The sequence below is a fragment of the Gigantopelta aegis genome, chromosome 8 (genome assembly GCF_016097555.1).
Source record: "Gigantopelta aegis isolate Gae_Host chromosome 8, Gae_host_genome, whole genome shotgun sequence".
Lineage (NCBI taxonomy): Eukaryota > Metazoa > Mollusca > Gastropoda > Neomphalida > Peltospiridae > Gigantopelta > Gigantopelta aegis.
The window spans coordinates 33,377,626-33,396,685 of NC_054706.1; the positions used below are offsets into that span (position 1 = coordinate 33,377,626).

At 38.2% G+C, this 19,060-nt stretch overlaps 2 protein-coding genes across 4 annotated transcripts in view; both read left to right on the forward strand.

Moving 5' to 3' along the window:
• LOC121379308 (solute carrier family 43 member 3-like) overlaps positions 1 to 12,976 on the forward strand; it is a 340,851-nt gene extending 327,875 nt beyond the window's left edge. For all 3 annotated transcript variants that reach the window (XM_041507864.1, XM_041507863.1, XM_041507865.1), the window contains exons 5-11: positions 4,420 to 4,512; positions 5,336 to 5,597; positions 7,002 to 7,175; positions 7,460 to 7,561; positions 8,071 to 8,260; positions 8,530 to 8,644; positions 12,231 to 12,976. In XM_041507864.1, the coding sequence (XP_041363798.1) occupies positions 4,420 to 4,512; positions 5,336 to 5,597; positions 7,002 to 7,175; positions 7,460 to 7,561; positions 8,071 to 8,260; positions 8,530 to 8,644; positions 12,231 to 12,860 (1,566 nt within the window). In that variant the 3' untranslated portion in view covers positions 12,861 to 12,976. The remainder of the gene's footprint in view (positions 1 to 4,419; positions 4,513 to 5,335; positions 5,598 to 7,001; positions 7,176 to 7,459; positions 7,562 to 8,070; positions 8,261 to 8,529; positions 8,645 to 12,230) is intronic.
• A 1,568-nt stretch (positions 12,977 to 14,544) lies between these two features.
• LOC121379623 lies at positions 14,545 to 15,120 on the forward strand. The gene has a single exon (XM_041508271.1). It carries the CDS (start codon positions 14,545 to 14,547, stop codon positions 15,118 to 15,120), a length of 576 nt encoding a protein of 191 aa, XP_041364205.1.
• Positions 15,121 to 19,060: the final 3,940 nt, after the last annotated feature.

Below are 19,060 nucleotides of genomic sequence, written 5' to 3' on the forward strand. Positions count from 1 at the left end.
CATTTCTATTTGTGATAGTCTTGAATCCATCTTTGTCATTACCTGAGTGATATAGTCCAGATTTTCAGATTTATCATTACTCCCGTACATCACCTCCCTTGTATTGCCTAAAACTGTAGATACATTCTCACTTGTAGCCATTTTGTCTTGATCAGTGCGCGAGTCAATAGCTTAAGTCACAATACACGAAGCACGGTACACACACTTCTCATTAACAAACGGCTAATGCACCTAGATCACTCTGTCTTAGGAGTCCATCGTTACAATTACAACAAATTATCATAGTACATTTAAATCAACCGGGTATAAATCAGGTATATGGGTCGTGTAGGTTAGTGCTTACACCTTTATCGTCAATTCGTTATATTTCGTTATATTTCATTCTATTTCGCATTTAAAAGTTTCTGACTTACATGTAGTCGTTCTTCTTGCTTTCTCAAACATTTCACACTACATTCAGTTCGAATTCAGTTCATATTCAGATGTTTTATATATATTTTTTCGAGAGCTCCGAAAAACACGTCCACCATTGTTCACGCATGCGCATCCGAACCCAGTACCTAGCAGCCTGTAGACCGGTAGCCTAACCACGACGCCAGTTCATACAAAGTAAATACCCCCTGTTGGCATATCATGGGGCTTTATTTATTGTGGGGTGGGATGGGGTGTGGTCACGGACATTTGTGGGGGGCAATCACACTGTCTTTGATTCGTGTTATGGGACGACTGGAAAATATAAAATGCGGTGATTAGGGGTGGGGGTATGACCATTGAGCTAGTACTCCAAGCAACAAATAAGCGACGACAGTGGTTCAAATCCCGTCAAAGCTGGCTCACACATTCATTCATCTTTCTAATTCTCATTATCTTAATATAAAAAAAAAATTCCAATTTCTTCCACGATTTCAATCTGTTTCAACCCTTTCTGTCAGTGTTCTCAGTCTCTGTGTACTTCCCTGCACCCACCTGGCATACTCGTCCTCTGTCGCTAATAAAAGCTGGTCTGACCCACGGCACTAACTAACGACCGCCGGTAGTAGAGGAGCATAGTAGGTAGTTACAAGTGCCTCTTAAACAATGCCAGAATTAACTACTGAACACTTTCCGAAGTGGTCAGACTAAGCCCACAGCTAAAAGCTTATGGGGAATGACAGGTGTGTGGCACGGATAGCCACAAGAGACAAGCACATGTCGCCGTTGGAGATACCAGGACTGGGATGTGGAGGTGGAAAGCGAAAGAAGTTGAAAGATATGAGGAGTTGCCAGATCGGGAAGAAATGAGATGGACTTCAAAGGAGTAAAAGGGGGCAGTGGGATATATATAAAAAAAAACACAACAAAAAGCCAAACAATCAAACATATAAGCGAGGGATCTTTCATCCTTGGCAATATATATCAAGGCTGTTCATGTAGCCTACTAGTCGTGGTTCAGTGGATGAGACAGGAAAGAGTCTTAACAGATTATGCGACCTATATTTGAGTTTGTGTCACCCTAAATATTATGTATGTATCTGTTCAACAGAGATTAGGCAACGGGACAAAAGAAAATACGTTGTTTGTAGGTCTAGGTAAAACATCAGCATAATAACTTGCTTTTAACATGAGCAGATTATTATGCAAAGAGCTGTTTCAATTCATCCCCGAATAATATTTACAACAAAAAAAACCTCTGTTCATGGGTGTCCCTATTATGCATAACCGAATCTATTATTTGTTTTTAAATAGGGGGTTTGTATCATAAACGTAATCTACGAGTTTTTAAATAGGGGAGTTATAACATAAACGTGATATAGTTCGGTCACATTAATAAACAACACTCCTTATTCTATACAAATGCAAACATTATCACATTGGCAAAAACGGAGGTTGGCTGGGGGTGGGGAGGGCTAAATCCTCACCCGCAGTGTATAGTCGATACTGAAAACACACGTTGCTAAAACTGTACTGGTATTTGTTTTCCATTAACAAACATTTTGACAACGTTACGGAATTGGGAGGCATATATCACTTGCGACATGATATAAGGTCAGGTCAGGTCAGGTCAGGTCATAAGGATTAACGTGCACAATCAGAGCAAGCTGTTCTAGATCACGCCTGTAATGGGCACAGGTGCCGGCCTCGGCCGGCTTCTCCATCATTAAAGCCCTGGAACAAATTAAGGATTCGTGTGCATATTATTTTTACAGACTCACTTTCGTGTCTCCAAGCTCTACAGTACATGAAATTGGAGCATCCCTTAGTTGGGATGGTAATACGAAAGTGTGTCTTTTTATCAATTGCTAATAAAGATGTTATATTTTGTTGGGTACCCAACCATGTTGGCATTAGGGGTAACAAAAAGGCAGATGTTGCTGCCAAGTCTACTTTGAACTTGTTGGACCAACTTGTCCATGTTGGTGTCCCTTACAGTGATTTTAAATTTCATATTAACCAATATATCTTTTCGACTTGGCAAGACGATTGGGACGGTGCGGTTGCGAACAAGCTTCATTCTGTCAAGGCAGTCCTGGGAGAGTGGCAGTAATCCTACAGGCGATGCAGAAAGGATGAAGTAGTCTTGTGCCGTGCCCGCATCGGCCATACATATTTCACGCAGTGTGAACATTGTCAGTGTACACTGACTGTGCGCCACATTTTGGTGGAATGTGATCATCCCAAGCCGACGAGAAATGATATATTTGGCAACAGAAATGTTTTGGAATCTTTTAAATTCTACCCAGAATTAATTATAAAGTTTTTAAAACACTTTGACTTCTATACAAAGTTTTAAAATATACTTACCTTGATTTTATGTATTGTATTATACTTTTCACCCACAGCTCCTTACACTGTGGTTTTACATAAATATATATAAATAATATTTTCATATACTTACCATTTGTGAGACCCAATAGTCGATATGTATTTTTGTGCTGGGGTGTCGTTAAACATTCATTCATTCATTCATTCATTCATTCATTCATTCATTCATTCATTAAAGGGACATTCCTGAGTTTGCTGCATTGTAAGATGTTTCCAACTAATAAAATATTTTTTCTTTTTTTTAGGAATTTTTTTCTTAATTGCAGGGCTTGAATACAGTATATGAAAATAAAGTTACAACTAAAGAAGCCTGTGGTCTTACTTATTCAATATGATCATAGAACGCTTGTGTATCATAAGTTAAGAATATTTATTATATTACATTTAGTCAAATATCTTACAATATCAGTGAAATAAAAGTGTTATCAGTCATTCAGTGACGATAACACATTTTAGAGTGAAAATTTCACTGTTTCACTCTAAAATGTGTTATCGTCACTGTAGAAAGTGTTAAAGGGACATTCCCGAGTTTGCTGCGATTTTAAAGATGTTATCGACTAACAGAGACTTTTTAACGATTGTAATTACATATCAAATATATTTTCCTGCATAACATATTAGTGGCTGTATATTAAACATGTTTCTCATCATTCTAATATTTGTACTAGCGCAAATTTCATTTTATTTCTTAAAATATATTTTTTCGTACATACGACATTATTTAAAGACAAAATCCAGTTTGGGCTTCTTACAAATATTTAGACGACCAGAAACACATTGAATATACAGACACTGATATTCTAAACAAGAAAATATATTTAATATGTAAATGTAATCGTATAAATATTTTATTAGTCGGAAACATTTTACAATGCAGCAAACTCAGGAATGTCCCTTTAACTTCACTGTTAGAAAGCCGGAACTATTTTGCTGCTGGCATTTTGAAAATATAGGTAAATTGCCAAAAATTATACAATAAATATCCATGTTTCATGTTTTTTGTCAAATATGATTTATATCTCATCTCGTGAAGTTACAATCACATCACACTCGTCTCGTAAGATATGATTGCAAACTTCACTCGACAAAATACATGAAATACCCTCTATGTATTCCTCACTATTTCTGTTGGATACAAATAAATAGAGTCATCGGCTTTATCCTGTTAACAATGAATATGGAATCAAACCTAGCAAATATCACGGAGTTCTCAGTTATGATGTTCACAGGAAAAAACATACTCTAAATCATCAACTTGTTATTATCTTTTTCTGCATATATATACATAGCTGTAGCATGTTGCCAAAGACCCTCTATTGTATCTATATAATGTAACGTGCTGTGTCAGAGTTTAACCTGGATCCCATAATTGGGAGAATTTAATAAGAAATCATATGTTTTAGCCCAATTCAAGTTCCATTTAGCCAAACAGAAATATGGCGGTACATTTATAAAGGACACAGTTACCTGAATACATATTACAAAAACTACCTGATCACTACACCTTGTCCCTTACTTCTTACTAACGCTAAATAATTTAAGCTAATTCTAAGCATAAGAAAACAGTCCATCTTGTATATAATATATGTACGTATTTCGTATTTGATTTTCTTTCAGATTTCCATCCTGTTCACGACTGGTAGTTCTACGGTGGTTGGATTGTTATGTGGCGCCCTCGACTGTTCAGCGGCCGTTCAACTTATTGTTAAGGTTATTTCATTCATTTCAACTTATTTTCGTGCTTATGTCCAATTACGGTTCAAGCACGCTGTCATGGGTACACACGTCAGCTGTCTGGGCTGTCCGTCTAGGACAGTGGGTTATATTAGTTATTAGTGGTTTAGTGATAGAGAAGATGGTGTACATGTCTTACACCTACCCGCTGAGTCGTGTTAAAACTCGCTCAAGGTGGGAGCCCGTACCGGGCTGCGAACCCTGTACCTACCATCCTTATGTCCGATGGCTTAACCATGACACCACCGAGGCCAGTGTCAAGGTTGTTGACAACGTTGTCTCCAGTAGGGTTACTCTACATCTCATGCTATCATCACGAGGTTCAGTAACATCCAGAACTGCTTATGTTCAAAGTCTTGGTTTTCAGATTAACAAAGTATTAATTGTTTTGGGGTTTTTTAAAACTTGAACAAATCAGATAAGAAAGCAGTGTTATTTATTTATTCAAATTACATAGCTTTCATTATCCCAGAATGAACTACATTTATAAAAAATAAAATAAAAAAGCAGCAAAATAGTGGACTAGAACCTTTTTTTTAAAAGATTGAACATTGCAGTGCAGTGCAAAAAGACTTGCAAAGCCTAAGAGACCTTTGTGAATTCTGGTTTTCAGCTGTCGATTCGCACATTCAAGTTTTATCAGTAGTCGAATTTGTAGCAATACCTCACCATTCATTTAACAGTAGATTCTAATTTGAAAACATAAACCCTACGATTTGCACATTCTAGGATTCTGTGTATGAGATTAATTATTCATACTCATGTTAATTCTGGATTTCTAATGGTTTTTCTTTTTTAGCTTGCCTATGAAAATGGTTTCTCTAGGCGGAACTCCTACTTGGTGCTGGTTGGTCTGCACAGTATGGTTCTAGTGAGCACTTTCCTCTTCCTGCCAAAGGATTTCATCTTCAAGAATGAGGTTCAGAAGGACGCAGAGGTCGAACACAATGTTAACCAAGACGGCCAGAACGGAACAGTCGAAGTGTTCGATATGGAGAAGAAGAAAACAGATCCTGAAGTAGGAGAGGATAGAGAAGAAATTGTCATTAGTAAAGAAGCAGGTAGTTGTATAGCCACGGTGGAGTAGTGGTTACGCCATTGGACTTGAAGCTGGTAGGTACTGGGTTCGCGTCCTAGTTCTGGTCCCACACAAAGTGAGTTTTAACGGCAAAATCGGGAAGGGGGTAAGGCTACTACATTCGCTTTTCTCTCGCAATCCACCAACAATGAACCATGAAATCGTTATCCTTGACAAACAGCCCAGACTGATGAAGATCGTTCTTGAACCTTAAAACGAATGTTAAAATAATCTAGTTTTTTTGTCACCAACAGCCAATATTAAGCTACATTGACTTCTCTCTCGCAAAACACCAAGAACCAACCATGAAATCATTATCCTTGACTAACGGCCTAGATAGCTGAGGATCGTTCTTGAAACTTAAAATGAATGTTAAAATGATACGGGTTTTTTTGTGCCAATATTAAGCTAGTGGTGTATGGTGTGCTTATAAAACGTTCTGAATTTTTAAATAAATGTTCGCGAGATATGTTTACATTTTAATAACTACGGATCTTATAAACTAAAACATTACTTCAATTACTTTGTTTTCAATCATCGTAACTTTATCAAGTATAATTTAAATTTTGATTTTTTTTTTTACCACTTCATATTAGAAGATAGTGTTTTCTGTACAACTGATATAAGGATAATGTTTAAATAACACATTAGATTTTACGATTAAGATCTCCATAAACAGTCCTATGAAAACTGGTACCTCATTATAATTAATATTATGATGGATATTAAGATTCTCATAGAGTCTGGGACTTTAACGTAATCAACACCATGCACGTGACGTCATTAAAGATTTGTGTCTAAGACTGTCGAGTTTCATAAGCACTGGCCCAGAACACATCTGATGCAGGATGAAACCCTTTCCCAGATGGTCAGCATTGGTTGTGTGCACATACCACTCTTATAATGACACATTTAAGCTATACGTCCAACGAATTGCATATACTTACAGTTTTCTGGGAATTCTTTATTAGGATATTAAAAAACATAATCAAAGCCAATTTTGCCACATGTCCAGCTTACCCTTTAATTCAATTAATCGAAACGCTGGTAACATAGTTTATAGTGGTTTAACAAGTTGTAATGCATTTGGCATTACTGTTCCTAACAGTCACCTAAACACAAAATCATGTTGGCCTGTGTCAAATCGACCAATGCTGATCTTCAGATTGGAGTGGGAATATATCTGATTTCATTCATATGTCAATGATCACTTGAGTTCAATTTTACATTAATTTTTAAATATGTCAGAAGTCACGTTTTACAATGTATTTTAGTTAGAGATGTCTTACGTTTAATTTAAAGATGTTACGAGCCACTTTCAGTTCATTCATTTCAGTTGTTTATTATTATTATTATTATATTTATTTATTTGTTTGGTTTAATTTAGAGAATACAAGCAATGAGAAAGATATTGGCAAACGTACACTAAAGAGTTGTATGTTGTCCCGTGCTTATCTGCTACACGTCTTCTGGCTGTGCATTCTACAGCTGCGCTTCTACTACTACTTCAGCTCTCTCAATCCGTGGATTAACAACATCCTCGATGGAGACAAGAACCAAGGTACTAAAGCTTTGTAGCATCCTCTCTTTGTCACCCCAAACACCAAAGGCGACATGACATGTTTGGGAAGACGAGGTTTTCTCCCATGAGTCTTCGTTCCTGTATTCCTCCTTTTCACACACACACACACACACACACACACACACAGAGAGAGAGAGAGAGAGAGAGAGAGAGAGAGAGAGAGAGAGAGAGAGAGAGAGAGAGAGAGCTGTAGATATATAAATAATAATATTAAATAGCTTCAATATTTGTATTAATATAGTTTTATTTTTGTATTATTTCAGTGAGTTTCTATACCAACATCTCACTTTACTTCATGCTGGGCGGTATCATAACATCACCACTTGTTGGCATCGTATACGACTGGCAGAAACGAATATTCACAAGTAAGTTTACAAATCATGGCCCACGATTAAGTGTTAGCATTATATGGCAGCATGAACCGCTGAACACAGAAGCAGCTTGTTGGGAGTCATTACATGAACTGGCATCGACGGCACAGTGGTCAAAAGTGGCAGGTTCTGGGTTCGTATTCCATGACCAGCTCCTAGATAGTGTGAGTCACTGACCGTATATTCCAAATGATTGGCTAAGAACTTCAACAATATTAAGTACATTGAAAATCTTCATCGCCTGTCCATTTATAATGGCTGTCCGTATTTTTTCAAATTCAAACTGTTACGTCACATGTTAATCTGCCGGTCAACTTTAGTTGATTTTATAATAATATAAATGTATAAATACATGTACATGTAGTAGTAAATGAAATTGTTTGATGTATTTTTTGTGGGGGCATTTAATTCAAGGTATAATCTTCACATTGCACCAGAAAAATGGATAAGTAAATTTGGGTCATTATGTAACAGTGAGATTGCCCCTTTAATTATTATTTCAGACAAACGATCCGAGAAATGTCGGCAGCTGATGCCTTCTGTCTTGCCTCTGACGTTAGCCGTTGTTCTAGCCATTGTTCTCTCTGTCCTCGCCCTCATCCCGGTGGAGGAAATCCTTTATTTGACCTTCATCACACTGACGATATTCCGATCATTCCTCTATGCAATGGCGGCTGCCTTTATCAGCGAAATGTGAGTCATTCGGAATGTGTTTCTATTTCTGAATTTAAACATTAAAAACATGTCTTCGTTATATAAATTTATGTGGACATGCTGTAGCTTATTTAAAGGATCAGTCGACTTGAGTAAACTTATTGTGTGTTTTTTCCCACTATTCAAACCATTTTACGGGGAATACTACACGAGCGATCGTTAGATACTATTTACCTTACACCATGTTGTTTCAGAATTTTATTACTTTGGATAAATCTTTGCACATTAATATTTTCTTCATTGTACAGATTCCCTAACGAATATTTTGGCTTGATGTATGGAGTCCTAATGGTTGCTGGCGGTATCTTTGGTTTCCTCCAGTTTGCCCTCTTTCAGTGGGCAAAGGCAACAGACTTTGATCAGGCAGGTTCAGCATAATAAGTACTAATTATGCGTGGTCTAATACATGCATATACTATTATTGCTTTCTTCTTTTTTTCATCTTTTTTTTCATCTTTTTTTTTTTTGGAGTGAAAAGTGATAAATTAAATAATACATTTATGTAAAAAAGAAGAAGAAAGAAATGGGTTTTTTTTTATCAACGCACTCGACACATTTTATTTCCAGTTATATGGCGTTAGACATATGGTTAAGGACCACACAGATTTTGAGAGAGGAAACCCGCTGTCACCACTTCATGAGCTACTCTTTTCAATAAGCAGCAAGGGATATTTTATATGCACCATCCCACAGACAGGATAGTACATACCACGGCATTTGTTATACCAGTTGTGGTGAACTGACTGGAACGAGAAATAGCCCAATGGGTCTACACTGACGAGGATCGATCCTAGACCGACCGCGCATCAAGCGGGCGCTTTACCACTGGGCTACGTCCCGCCCCACATTTATCCCTCTACACAGCTAAAAGAGTGAATCATAGTATAGGAAATAAACTCCTTTATAATTCGCTTTATGCTATGCATCTTACTGCTTTAAGATGCATAATTACAGGTGGATGAATTTTTTTTAAATAAATATTTATTGTCCCAGATCATATAGCAATGTCGGGGTTGGGAGCCCCAGATCACTGTTTTGCATAATATATATCCATGTTCTAAGCAACAACGAAATATGTTAAAAATAACAAAATTGACAGAAACTGATTCAGACTAAAGTTCAACACATGTATACAGTTGGACATGGACAGTGATCTATGATATAACTGTATATTTTTATGAGCTGGATGAATTTGTTACCCACAAACCAATCGTAATTTAAAACTAATCGTTGTGAATTTGTAAGCATACCAGGTGCGAAGTGTCTTGTGGATAAATGCGCCTTCTCCATCGCAATTTCGTAAAATTTCAATACTTAATTCTTATCACGTCTGTCCCGTGCTAGCTTTGATTTAGTAAACTAGCCTGGCAGTGGCAGTCTTCTTTGTGACGGTGCATGAGGAATACAATATTCAGTAAAGGATCTCCCCGGGAGTGGCTGTCCTCCTATAGACGAGGCACTAATAGAGGTTCATGATTTTGCCAACTGCCTATTCGATTCTGCATGGTTCAGATATTCCTGATAATGTATTACGGCTCTGTCGTTCACAATTAATGGATGTCAATATTTAGAGAGTAGAGAAAGTGCCAGATCCTGGGGATGACTAGCCCCATATCCCAAAAGTGAAATAACAAAGTAATCTTGGTGAAAACATCCCAGCAATTCATGTTTAATGTGTTAACGTTTAAAGTTGCAACGAACAGACACATTGAAGGGACAATCCTGAGTTTGCAGCCATTGTAAGATGTTTGCAATAACAGAGCCTTGTTGGCGACTACTATTTCATACTAAATACATTTTCTTGTTTAGAATACCAGTGTCTGTATATCGAATGTATTTGCGGTCGTATACTAATGTTTGTAGCACTCTGTTTTTACTTTAATTCGTGATATATATTTTTTCATACGTACAAAATTACTGGGAGGTAAAATCCAGTCTGGGCGACTACAAGCATTAGGACAACAACAAACACCTTGTAAATACAGACACTGATATTTTAAATATTTTTTTAAATTTAATTTGTGTGTTACGTCATCGAAAAGGCTCTATTGGTCGGAAGCATTTTACAATGGTTGTAAACTCAGGACTGTCCCTTTAATAGGTATACAGTGCTGTCAGTAAGATCACTTTATATACCAACACTACTACATAGTCCACCCTCAAGTGAAGCCACCCAGACCCTTCGTCGGCTCCAAATGTAACAGAAAAATTAATAAATGGATGTTTACCTACACCCCAGCACGAAAAATACATCGGCTATTGGGTGTCAAACTATGGTAATGCAAACAAATAAGGTGATGATCAACATCAATATAAGAATTCAAGATTTAAATAAAAACAGTGCAAACAACTGTGCTAAAACACAAATATCACAGATAGATACTGATTTTTACTCAAAATTTCAATTTTGTGCTGTATTGGCCATTCTCAAAGAGAATGTTACACCCCTGCACCACGGTGAGGTTACAGCACACACAGGGGTAACAGAAAAACTCAACCTCAGACTGAACCTCACACTGTTTAAAATCTCATCAGTGGCTGTTGATTTTCTGTAACATTTAGGGTTCGTGCCTCTACATCGGCTCCAAATGTAACAGAACAATTAACCTTCACACAGGGGATTCGAACCACAGAGGGGGCGGGATGTAGCCCAGTGGTAAAGTTCTCGCTTGAAGTGCGATCGGTCTAGGATCGATCCCCGTCGGTTGAATCATTAGGCTATTTCTCGTTCCAGCCAGTGTTCCACATCTGGGGTAACAAAGGCCATGGTGTGTACCATCCTGTCTGTGGAATGGTGCATATAAAATATCCCTTGCTGCTAATGGAAAAGAGTATCCCATGAAGTGGCGACAGCGGGTTTTCTTCTCTCAATATCTGTGTGGCCCTTAAAGGGACATTCCTGACTTTGCTGCATTGTAAAATGTTTCCGACTAATAAAATATTTCTACGATTAAATTTACATATTAAATATATTTTCTTGTTTAGAATATCAGTGTCTGTATATTCAATGTGTTTCTGGTCGTCTAAATATTTGTAAGAAGCCCAAACTGGATTTTGTCTTTAAAATCATTTCGTATGTACGAAAAAATATATTTTAAGAAATAAAATGAAATTTGCGCTAGTACAAATATTAGAACGATGAGAAACACGTTTAATATACAGCCACTAATATGTTATGCAGGAAAATATATTTGATATGTAATTACAATCGTTAAAAAGTCTCTGTTAGTCGATAACATCTTAAAAATTGCAGCAAACTCAGGAATGTCCCTTTATCCGTATGTCTTACTCCATATAACCCATGCGCGTGCTGTAACCTCACGTGGTGCAGGGGTGCAACATACTCTTTGAGAATGGCCAATACAGCACAGATTGAAGTTTAGAGTAAAAGTCAGTATCTATCTGTGATATTTGTATTTGTATTTTTGCACAGTTCTTTACACTGTTTTTATTTATATCTTGAATTGTTCTGTTGATGTTGATCATCACCTTGTTTGTTTCCATTACCATAGTTTGACACCCAATAGCCGATGTATTTTTCGTGCTGGGGTGTCGTTAAACATTAATTCATTCATTCATTCATACTCCATATAACTGAAAATAAAATGTGTTGAGTGCGTCGTTAAATAAAACAGTTCCTTCCTTCCTCTGTACGAGAATCCATCTCTCTACCAACTGAGCTAATACGGAAGTTCCCGCTATACTAGCTACTGGCACTGCTAGTAGGAACACTTTATACTAACACTACTACACAAATATGCAGTTATGTCTATACATCTGCAGATTCAGTATTAATATCATGTTACATTTCTATCGTGATTTACAGTACTGAACAGTGCCCGAACTGTTGTTGGGTATAAACAAAGTTGGGTATACGTAAAGGCATATACATGCTACGTAATCAGTACGGATATTGACAAGATGTTTTGTTTTCCTTTTTCTTTCTCAGGTGAGCATATTTCTTCTTGTGTTGGTATGCACGTCGTTTGTCCACCCGGCTTACCAGTGGTACACCAGCCGTCGAATGGAATCATCCACACTGAAACAGGAGGATCAGGAACAGGAGAAGCAAGTGGACACTGAGGGGCTGGCTAACGGGGACAAAGCTGGGGTGCTCATGGATGCGATAACAGCACCCGAGGGTACTAATTCTGATCCCGAGGATGCTAAAACCAAGTCCGAGGATACTAAAACCGAGCTCGAGGATGCTAAAACTGAGCCCGAGGATACTAAAACCGAACCTGAGGATACTAAAACCGAGCCCGAGGATACTCAAACCGAACCTGAGGATACTAAAACCGAGCCCGAGAACACTAAAACTGAGCCCGACGATACTAAAACCGAACCTGAGGATACTAAAACTGAGCCCGACGATACTAAAACCGAACCTGAGGATACTAAAACTGAGCCCGACGATACTAAAACTGAGCCCGACGATACTAAAACCGAACCTGAGGATACTGAAACTGAGCCCGAGGATTCCAAAACCGAACCTGGGGATACTAAAACCGAGCCCGAGGATACTACAACTGAGCCCGAGGATACTGAAACCGATGGCATGATTTGTGTTAAGTTATAGAATCTTGTAGGTCCCACAGAGATCTAACCCCACGTGAAAATAACGCTGGCAATTTTTGGCTCAGAAGAATCGCTACCCAGACTAGAGTTTGGTTCCCATAAAATTACTTCCACGCCGCAGACTACCAGAGACCGGACGCATAGAATATCACTAAACTGTGACAGATCAGTCGCAGATATCTCACCACTATTGTGTTTACATCGACGAGCATATAAATATTAACTACATAATTAAACAATTTTTATTTTAAATTGAAATAATCATACTGATGTACGTACCTTGTCTGACACCCAATAGCCGATCCTTATTTTTGCACCCCCCCCCCCCCCCCCCCCCCCCCCGAGAATCTTTTTTTTCTTTTCTTTCTTTTTTTACTCCAGAAAATAGCATACACATAAAAGGGTTCAAACAATTGAAAAATGAATTAAATTCCTAATTGCTTTGCTGTTAATTGCGGTAATCGTGAGACGCACATGTAGGCTATGAAAAGGAGCTCAACCAAATTCGTAAGTTAAAGCCGCACACCCTAGTTCCATCCAGCGAAAATAAATTATAATTTGGTTAATCTACAAACCTGTAACACACTTAGATCACGTTTGTATCAAATGGAGTGAAAAAGCAGGTTTTATATCGATAAATACCATGGGAAGCCCCATGTCCCAATTCCCAATCGTATACAGTAAAGTACTTTTAGAACGAACACGCTTATGACAAACTACCGGTTAGAACGAACTGATTGCAAAGTCCCGATTGCCCCCCATATATATGTATAGAACGAACTATGTACAGCGAATTAACAGTTAAAACGAACCAATTTTTTGTCAAAATTGTGAATTTCAGTGTAAATTAGTGCATATACAGAAAACCGATCATAAATGTTTTGTATCTTATTTGTATCTTATCAATCAGTAGCATTAACGGCAATGCATAAAAAATGACTATACTGATAAGATCAGTCAGATATAACGTCCGCGTGGATTTACGTAGTCGATTGGCGTCAATTAAGGGAGTAATGTATTGAACAATTAACGGCATGTTCTCACTTCACTGCTATTGTTCGCTTGTTTAAGTCTCCATCGCTTCATTGACATTTTGCCGATAACCAAATAATTAACTGTAAAGACAATTTTAGCTCTTATGGAAACATTTGTGGAATGTAAGTGCTCGTTCTTAAGCAGTTTTTGTGTGGTTTGCTTGCCGAATGCCTCCGAAAAAGAAATCGAGGAAAGGAAGTAAAGGAGAACAATCACCTCGGACATCGGACAAGATGGTGGACAACGCAATGGCTACAGGTACTCAGCAAATTAATCCTTCATTAAGTGTCCCAAACGCACAATACCCGTTTAGTCAAATACCAGTAAACATGAACAATTTGCAGTCTCAGCAATATTAACAGTATCCAGTAAACTCTGTTCAGATGGTTAACGCCCAACCCGCGTCTCCACCCCCACCCTTGGCGGTCTGGATGTCGAACATTTCTACTCAACTCGAGCAGGTTATTACCAGACTTAATAAGCTTGATTCGATTGAACTGACAGTGAATTCATTGAACAGCAAAGTCGGTGTTATTTCAAAAGAGGTTGAGGGTCTAAAGGGGAGAGTTGCAGATATAGAACTAGTCAACAGTTTATAAGCACAACATTCGAATAAGTGAAACAGTGTTAAAAATATTAAACTGGATGAGATGAAACGAGATTTGAACGAAGTGCGCCAATTACTTGATAAATCGAAATCTGACCAAAAACTATTGCATGACAACATCATTGATTTGCAGTGTCGTTCGATGCGGGACAATTTATTATTCTTTGGTATCAACAAAACCAGGCTAGAAAATGGTTCTACGGAAAATACACTGGATATTATAAAAAGTTTTATTCGTGAAACTATGCATATTGAGTCGGATGTTTGCATATTGGATGCCCACAGGTTCGGAACCTCAAGAAACGGCAGGCCAAGGCCGATAGTGGCTAGATTCAAAAACCTCACTGATCGTGAAAACGTGAAGAAATCATCGCGTGTTTTGAAGGGATCGGACTTCTTTGTTTCGGAGCAATTTCCAAAAGAAGTGAACGACACTCGTAAACTGCTAGCTCCCTATAGGAGAGAAGCCGTCCTAGCTGGCAAACGTGCAGTCATGAACAGAGACAAGCTCTATATCGAAGGAGTTCTCTTCCGGCAACCGCCGAGTTCGCGCGATTCAAGCAACACTGTTAACACTACTCACGGTACAGGTGCATCTACAAGCCGAGCTGATGAATAGGACAGGCCGGAGAATGTTAATAGACCTCCAAATGATTTCCGTTTAAAGACTTTGTCATAGAACATTCATGGTGGCTTACATGAAAAACTAAATTGTACAGAATTTGTAAACTTTTTGTGTACATACGATCGTATTTTTCTTACTGAATGTTGGATTGCTAACGATTTTGTGTTTAGTCTTGATGGGTATGAGTGTAAAGCGTTCCTCGTTAACAAAAGAAAATATTCCCAAGGTGGTGGTATTTTTATTATGTACAAAACAAAACTCATACCTTATGTTTCAATAATTGAAAATTGCTTAGATAGCATTATTTGGATCAAATTAGATAAAACATTGAATAAGTTCAACCAGGATATCTTTATAACTGCTGTTTATATAGCGCCTCAAAAATCTTCCTATTACAGATTATATGATTGTGACCTGTTTATAGAATTACAAAAATCAATTGAGTATTATTCTATGACTGGGGATGTGTTTTTATTTGAAGATTTTAATAGTAGAACTGCATCTAGAGATGATTTTATTGAATTTAACGAGCCTCATGTTAGCTTACTTCATCATATAAACGATCTAATTAATTATTCTAATGACGAGGAGTTATCACCAAGAATTAACCCTGATAGAGGGCAAAATAATTATGGGTGTAAACTTTTGAACTTATGTAAAGCTACTGGATTGCGTATTGTTAATGGTAGACACTCTTAGCGGTTTTGCTAATGATTTTACGTTTCATGGTCAACAGGGTTTAAGTGTTGTAGACTACTTATTATCTACTAGTAATAGGTTTTCTATGTTAGAGAAATTTATTGTATGTAACTTTAATCAGTATTCTGACCACGCACCACTGCATGTGACGTTTGCTTTGAAAACTATAGTAATGCTTAATTCAAATGTTATCTCAGTTGATGTAGATACCGATATGAGTAAACTTAGTAAATCTAGATGGTTTGGTGAACATAAACAGGTATGCTTGGAAGCAATTAGAGTTAATATTGATTTATTGAATGCATGTGTTATAAATGTGGAGACAGGTTCTCAGCGAGATATAGATAAAATGGTTACTGATTTTACTGATATACTTCATGATATAACGGATCCTTTTTTTAAATGCGATAAGACACGTAATTATATGCCCAAGGTGGACAATATAAAAACTAAAACTACTGATAAACCATGGTTCAATAAAGAGTGTAGGTGTTTATACAACCAATACTTAGAGGCATTACGTATTTTTAACTCTAAAAAATCTCGTGAAAATAATGATAACTTGCATATCTGTAAAAATGCTTATAAAAAATTAGAAAGACGTCTTAAAAGAAAATATCAGAGTTGGCAGAGAAATCAGCTAGAATATTTGAGAATACATAATCCTAAAGAATTTTATCGTAATTTCTCCAAATCCAAACGGCAAAAGTCTAACGTACCTTTATGTGAATTTTTTTTATCATTTTAAAGAAGTAGTTGAAACAGAGGCTAGCACTTCAGAACAACAGGCTGAATCAGATGAGGACTTTATAAATTATGAAAGTTTGTATGAACAACTAGATTACGAAATAACTGATGATGAAATAATATTGGCGATAAAAATTTGAAACGTGATAAAAGTGCTGGTTACGATGCTATTTTAAATGAATTTCTCATTGAATTCAAAGAGCCTTTAATCCCTATCATTAAACAAATATTTAATATAATTTTAAATTCGGGTAGATTCCCTGCTTCCTGGGGTGTCGCTGTCATTGTTCCAGTTTTTAAGAAAGGTGATACGTCTGACCCTAATAACTACAGAGGCATTAGCTTACTAAGTGCTCTAGGAAAATTATTTACTTCTATACTCAGTAAGAGATTGTTAGATTGGTCGGATGAGTTTGATGTTGTTACTGACGCTCAGTTTGGCTTTCGTAGAGGAATGGAGACAACAGATGCTATTTTCTCATTATACGCTATCATTTCAAGAACGCTTGCAAGTAGGAACAGGCGCTATTGCTGTTTCATTGACTATAAAAAAGCATTTGATTCTGTAAATAGAGTAGTACATACACCCGGACGTTGAGTTTGTCCTCACGTGTCCCAAATTGCGGGCGGTCGACCTAGCAATCAAGCTGGCCCTCCGATCTGCCCCCGATGGCACACCCAACACCCCAAAAAGTGCCACCAAACGATACCTAGAGATAAGCTCAGATGAGGACGAGGAGACCGACGTGGTGAACGATGTTCACCCTGAAGTAGAGTTAAAGAATAAATTTCAGGTGCTAGGGAAAAAACCCCATGCTACTAGAGCACTAAAAAGAGCAAAGGAAAACAACAAACCAGCCCCCTCACCCAAAGCCGATAACATTCCAGGCCTTAGACAAGTCTTATTCAACGGTAACAACCCAACATTGTACCAGTACATTTACTGACAACAGGCCATAACTAATATACTGGGGAAAAAATCAGAGAACAATATAACAGACGTGTTGTACCACACTAGGCTGTCAAATGGTGATACCTTTATTAAAGGCGAGGAAGAGGCGCTCAACAACCTGAATAGTTTATTCTCTCACTCTGAGGAACTGGCTATGGTTAGGTTAACAACAGTTTCAATTCCACCAGGGACCAACCTATCTTTTATCAACGCAGCGGTCACACCAATGCCGAAAAACCCAGTATAGATTTAGGGGCTAACATACATGATAGGCTAAACATAGCATTCAATACCCCCAAACCTTCCTGTCAAAGGAAAATAAACTTTAGCTTACACTGTGACCAGGCCACCCAAACAGGTTTAGCCACTTCAAACGGATCGAGCCAGACAGTCGCTGCGGATCAGGAAAGTACAAACTCCGCCGTGAAATCAACTCCGACAGTCAGTCCACAGGTAACAAACGCGGATTCGAACAAAGGCAAAAAGCCCGGCTTAGAAAAACCTCAACAAAGCCAGAGTACGGAGCCCACGGCAGATGTCTCAGGAGCTATGAAAATCACCGCGTCCGCCGCAAAAACAAAGACAGGTAATCCCTCTCCCACTAGCCTGGCCACTGAGCCTCAACTAATCTCCACGCCCTCAAACAGCCAGCCAATTGTTATTACGCCATTTAGGCCTGTCAATAACAAGAAAAACAACAAACGAAAAGTCAGGAGCCCTGAATTAATTGTTAAAATACCAACTGCTAAGGATTTCGTTAAAAATCTAAATGTTGAACAGCCAACTAAAAAAACTAAAAATATAGGACCAAGCGAGGCGCCCAAAATGGGTTCACAGCCAGGTCCCCAAACTCCAGGGCCTTTCTACAAGGAAATTCCAGTTAAAGCTGGGGGACTCAGACAATCCCAACCTCAAATTAACAGGGAACCCCCAGCCCCCGCCACAACAACTGGAAACACCCCCACCCCCTCTCAGCACCAAGTGGATTATCAAACTAAATCCCCTCCCAGCAGAAGCGACCACATTGAACACGCTCAGAAGGGATAACCCACACTTGAACCTGAGGGAGGCGACCACTTGGTCAAATGGGTATGTCTTAATAGCTGCTTCAATCGGCAATACTGATCAGCGCATATGCGTTCAAGGGCGCCATTACCAGCTCACGCCCTATGAACGTAAGCCCAGTAAATGTTTCTACTGTCAGCAGTGGGGACATAGTGCGGCTAAGTGCCGCCATCACAGAGAACTTCCCACCTGTCACAGGTGTGGACAGAAATATGAAAGATCATCACGCAACTCACCCTGTACCAGACCTGTGCAATGCCCTAACTGCCTTAGCCGGCACATGGCTCACGACACCAGATGCCACCACTACCAGAAGGCGCTTCGCAAATTATACAGAACTAGCGAACAAACAAATAAACCAGGCAACCAAAAAACTTTTAGCGTTAAGTCAGTTCCTACAGTTAATCAAAACTGCTCCTATGCAGAAAAACTAAAAAACCAACTCACCGTCAGAAGTTAGTGAACTCAAAT

What these genes read in the sequence shown, in the direction of transcription:
- LOC121379623 (XM_041508271.1), top strand. Translation starts at nt 14,545, where the DNA reads ATGAAACGAGATTTGAACGAAGTGCGCCAATTACTTGATAAATCGAAA.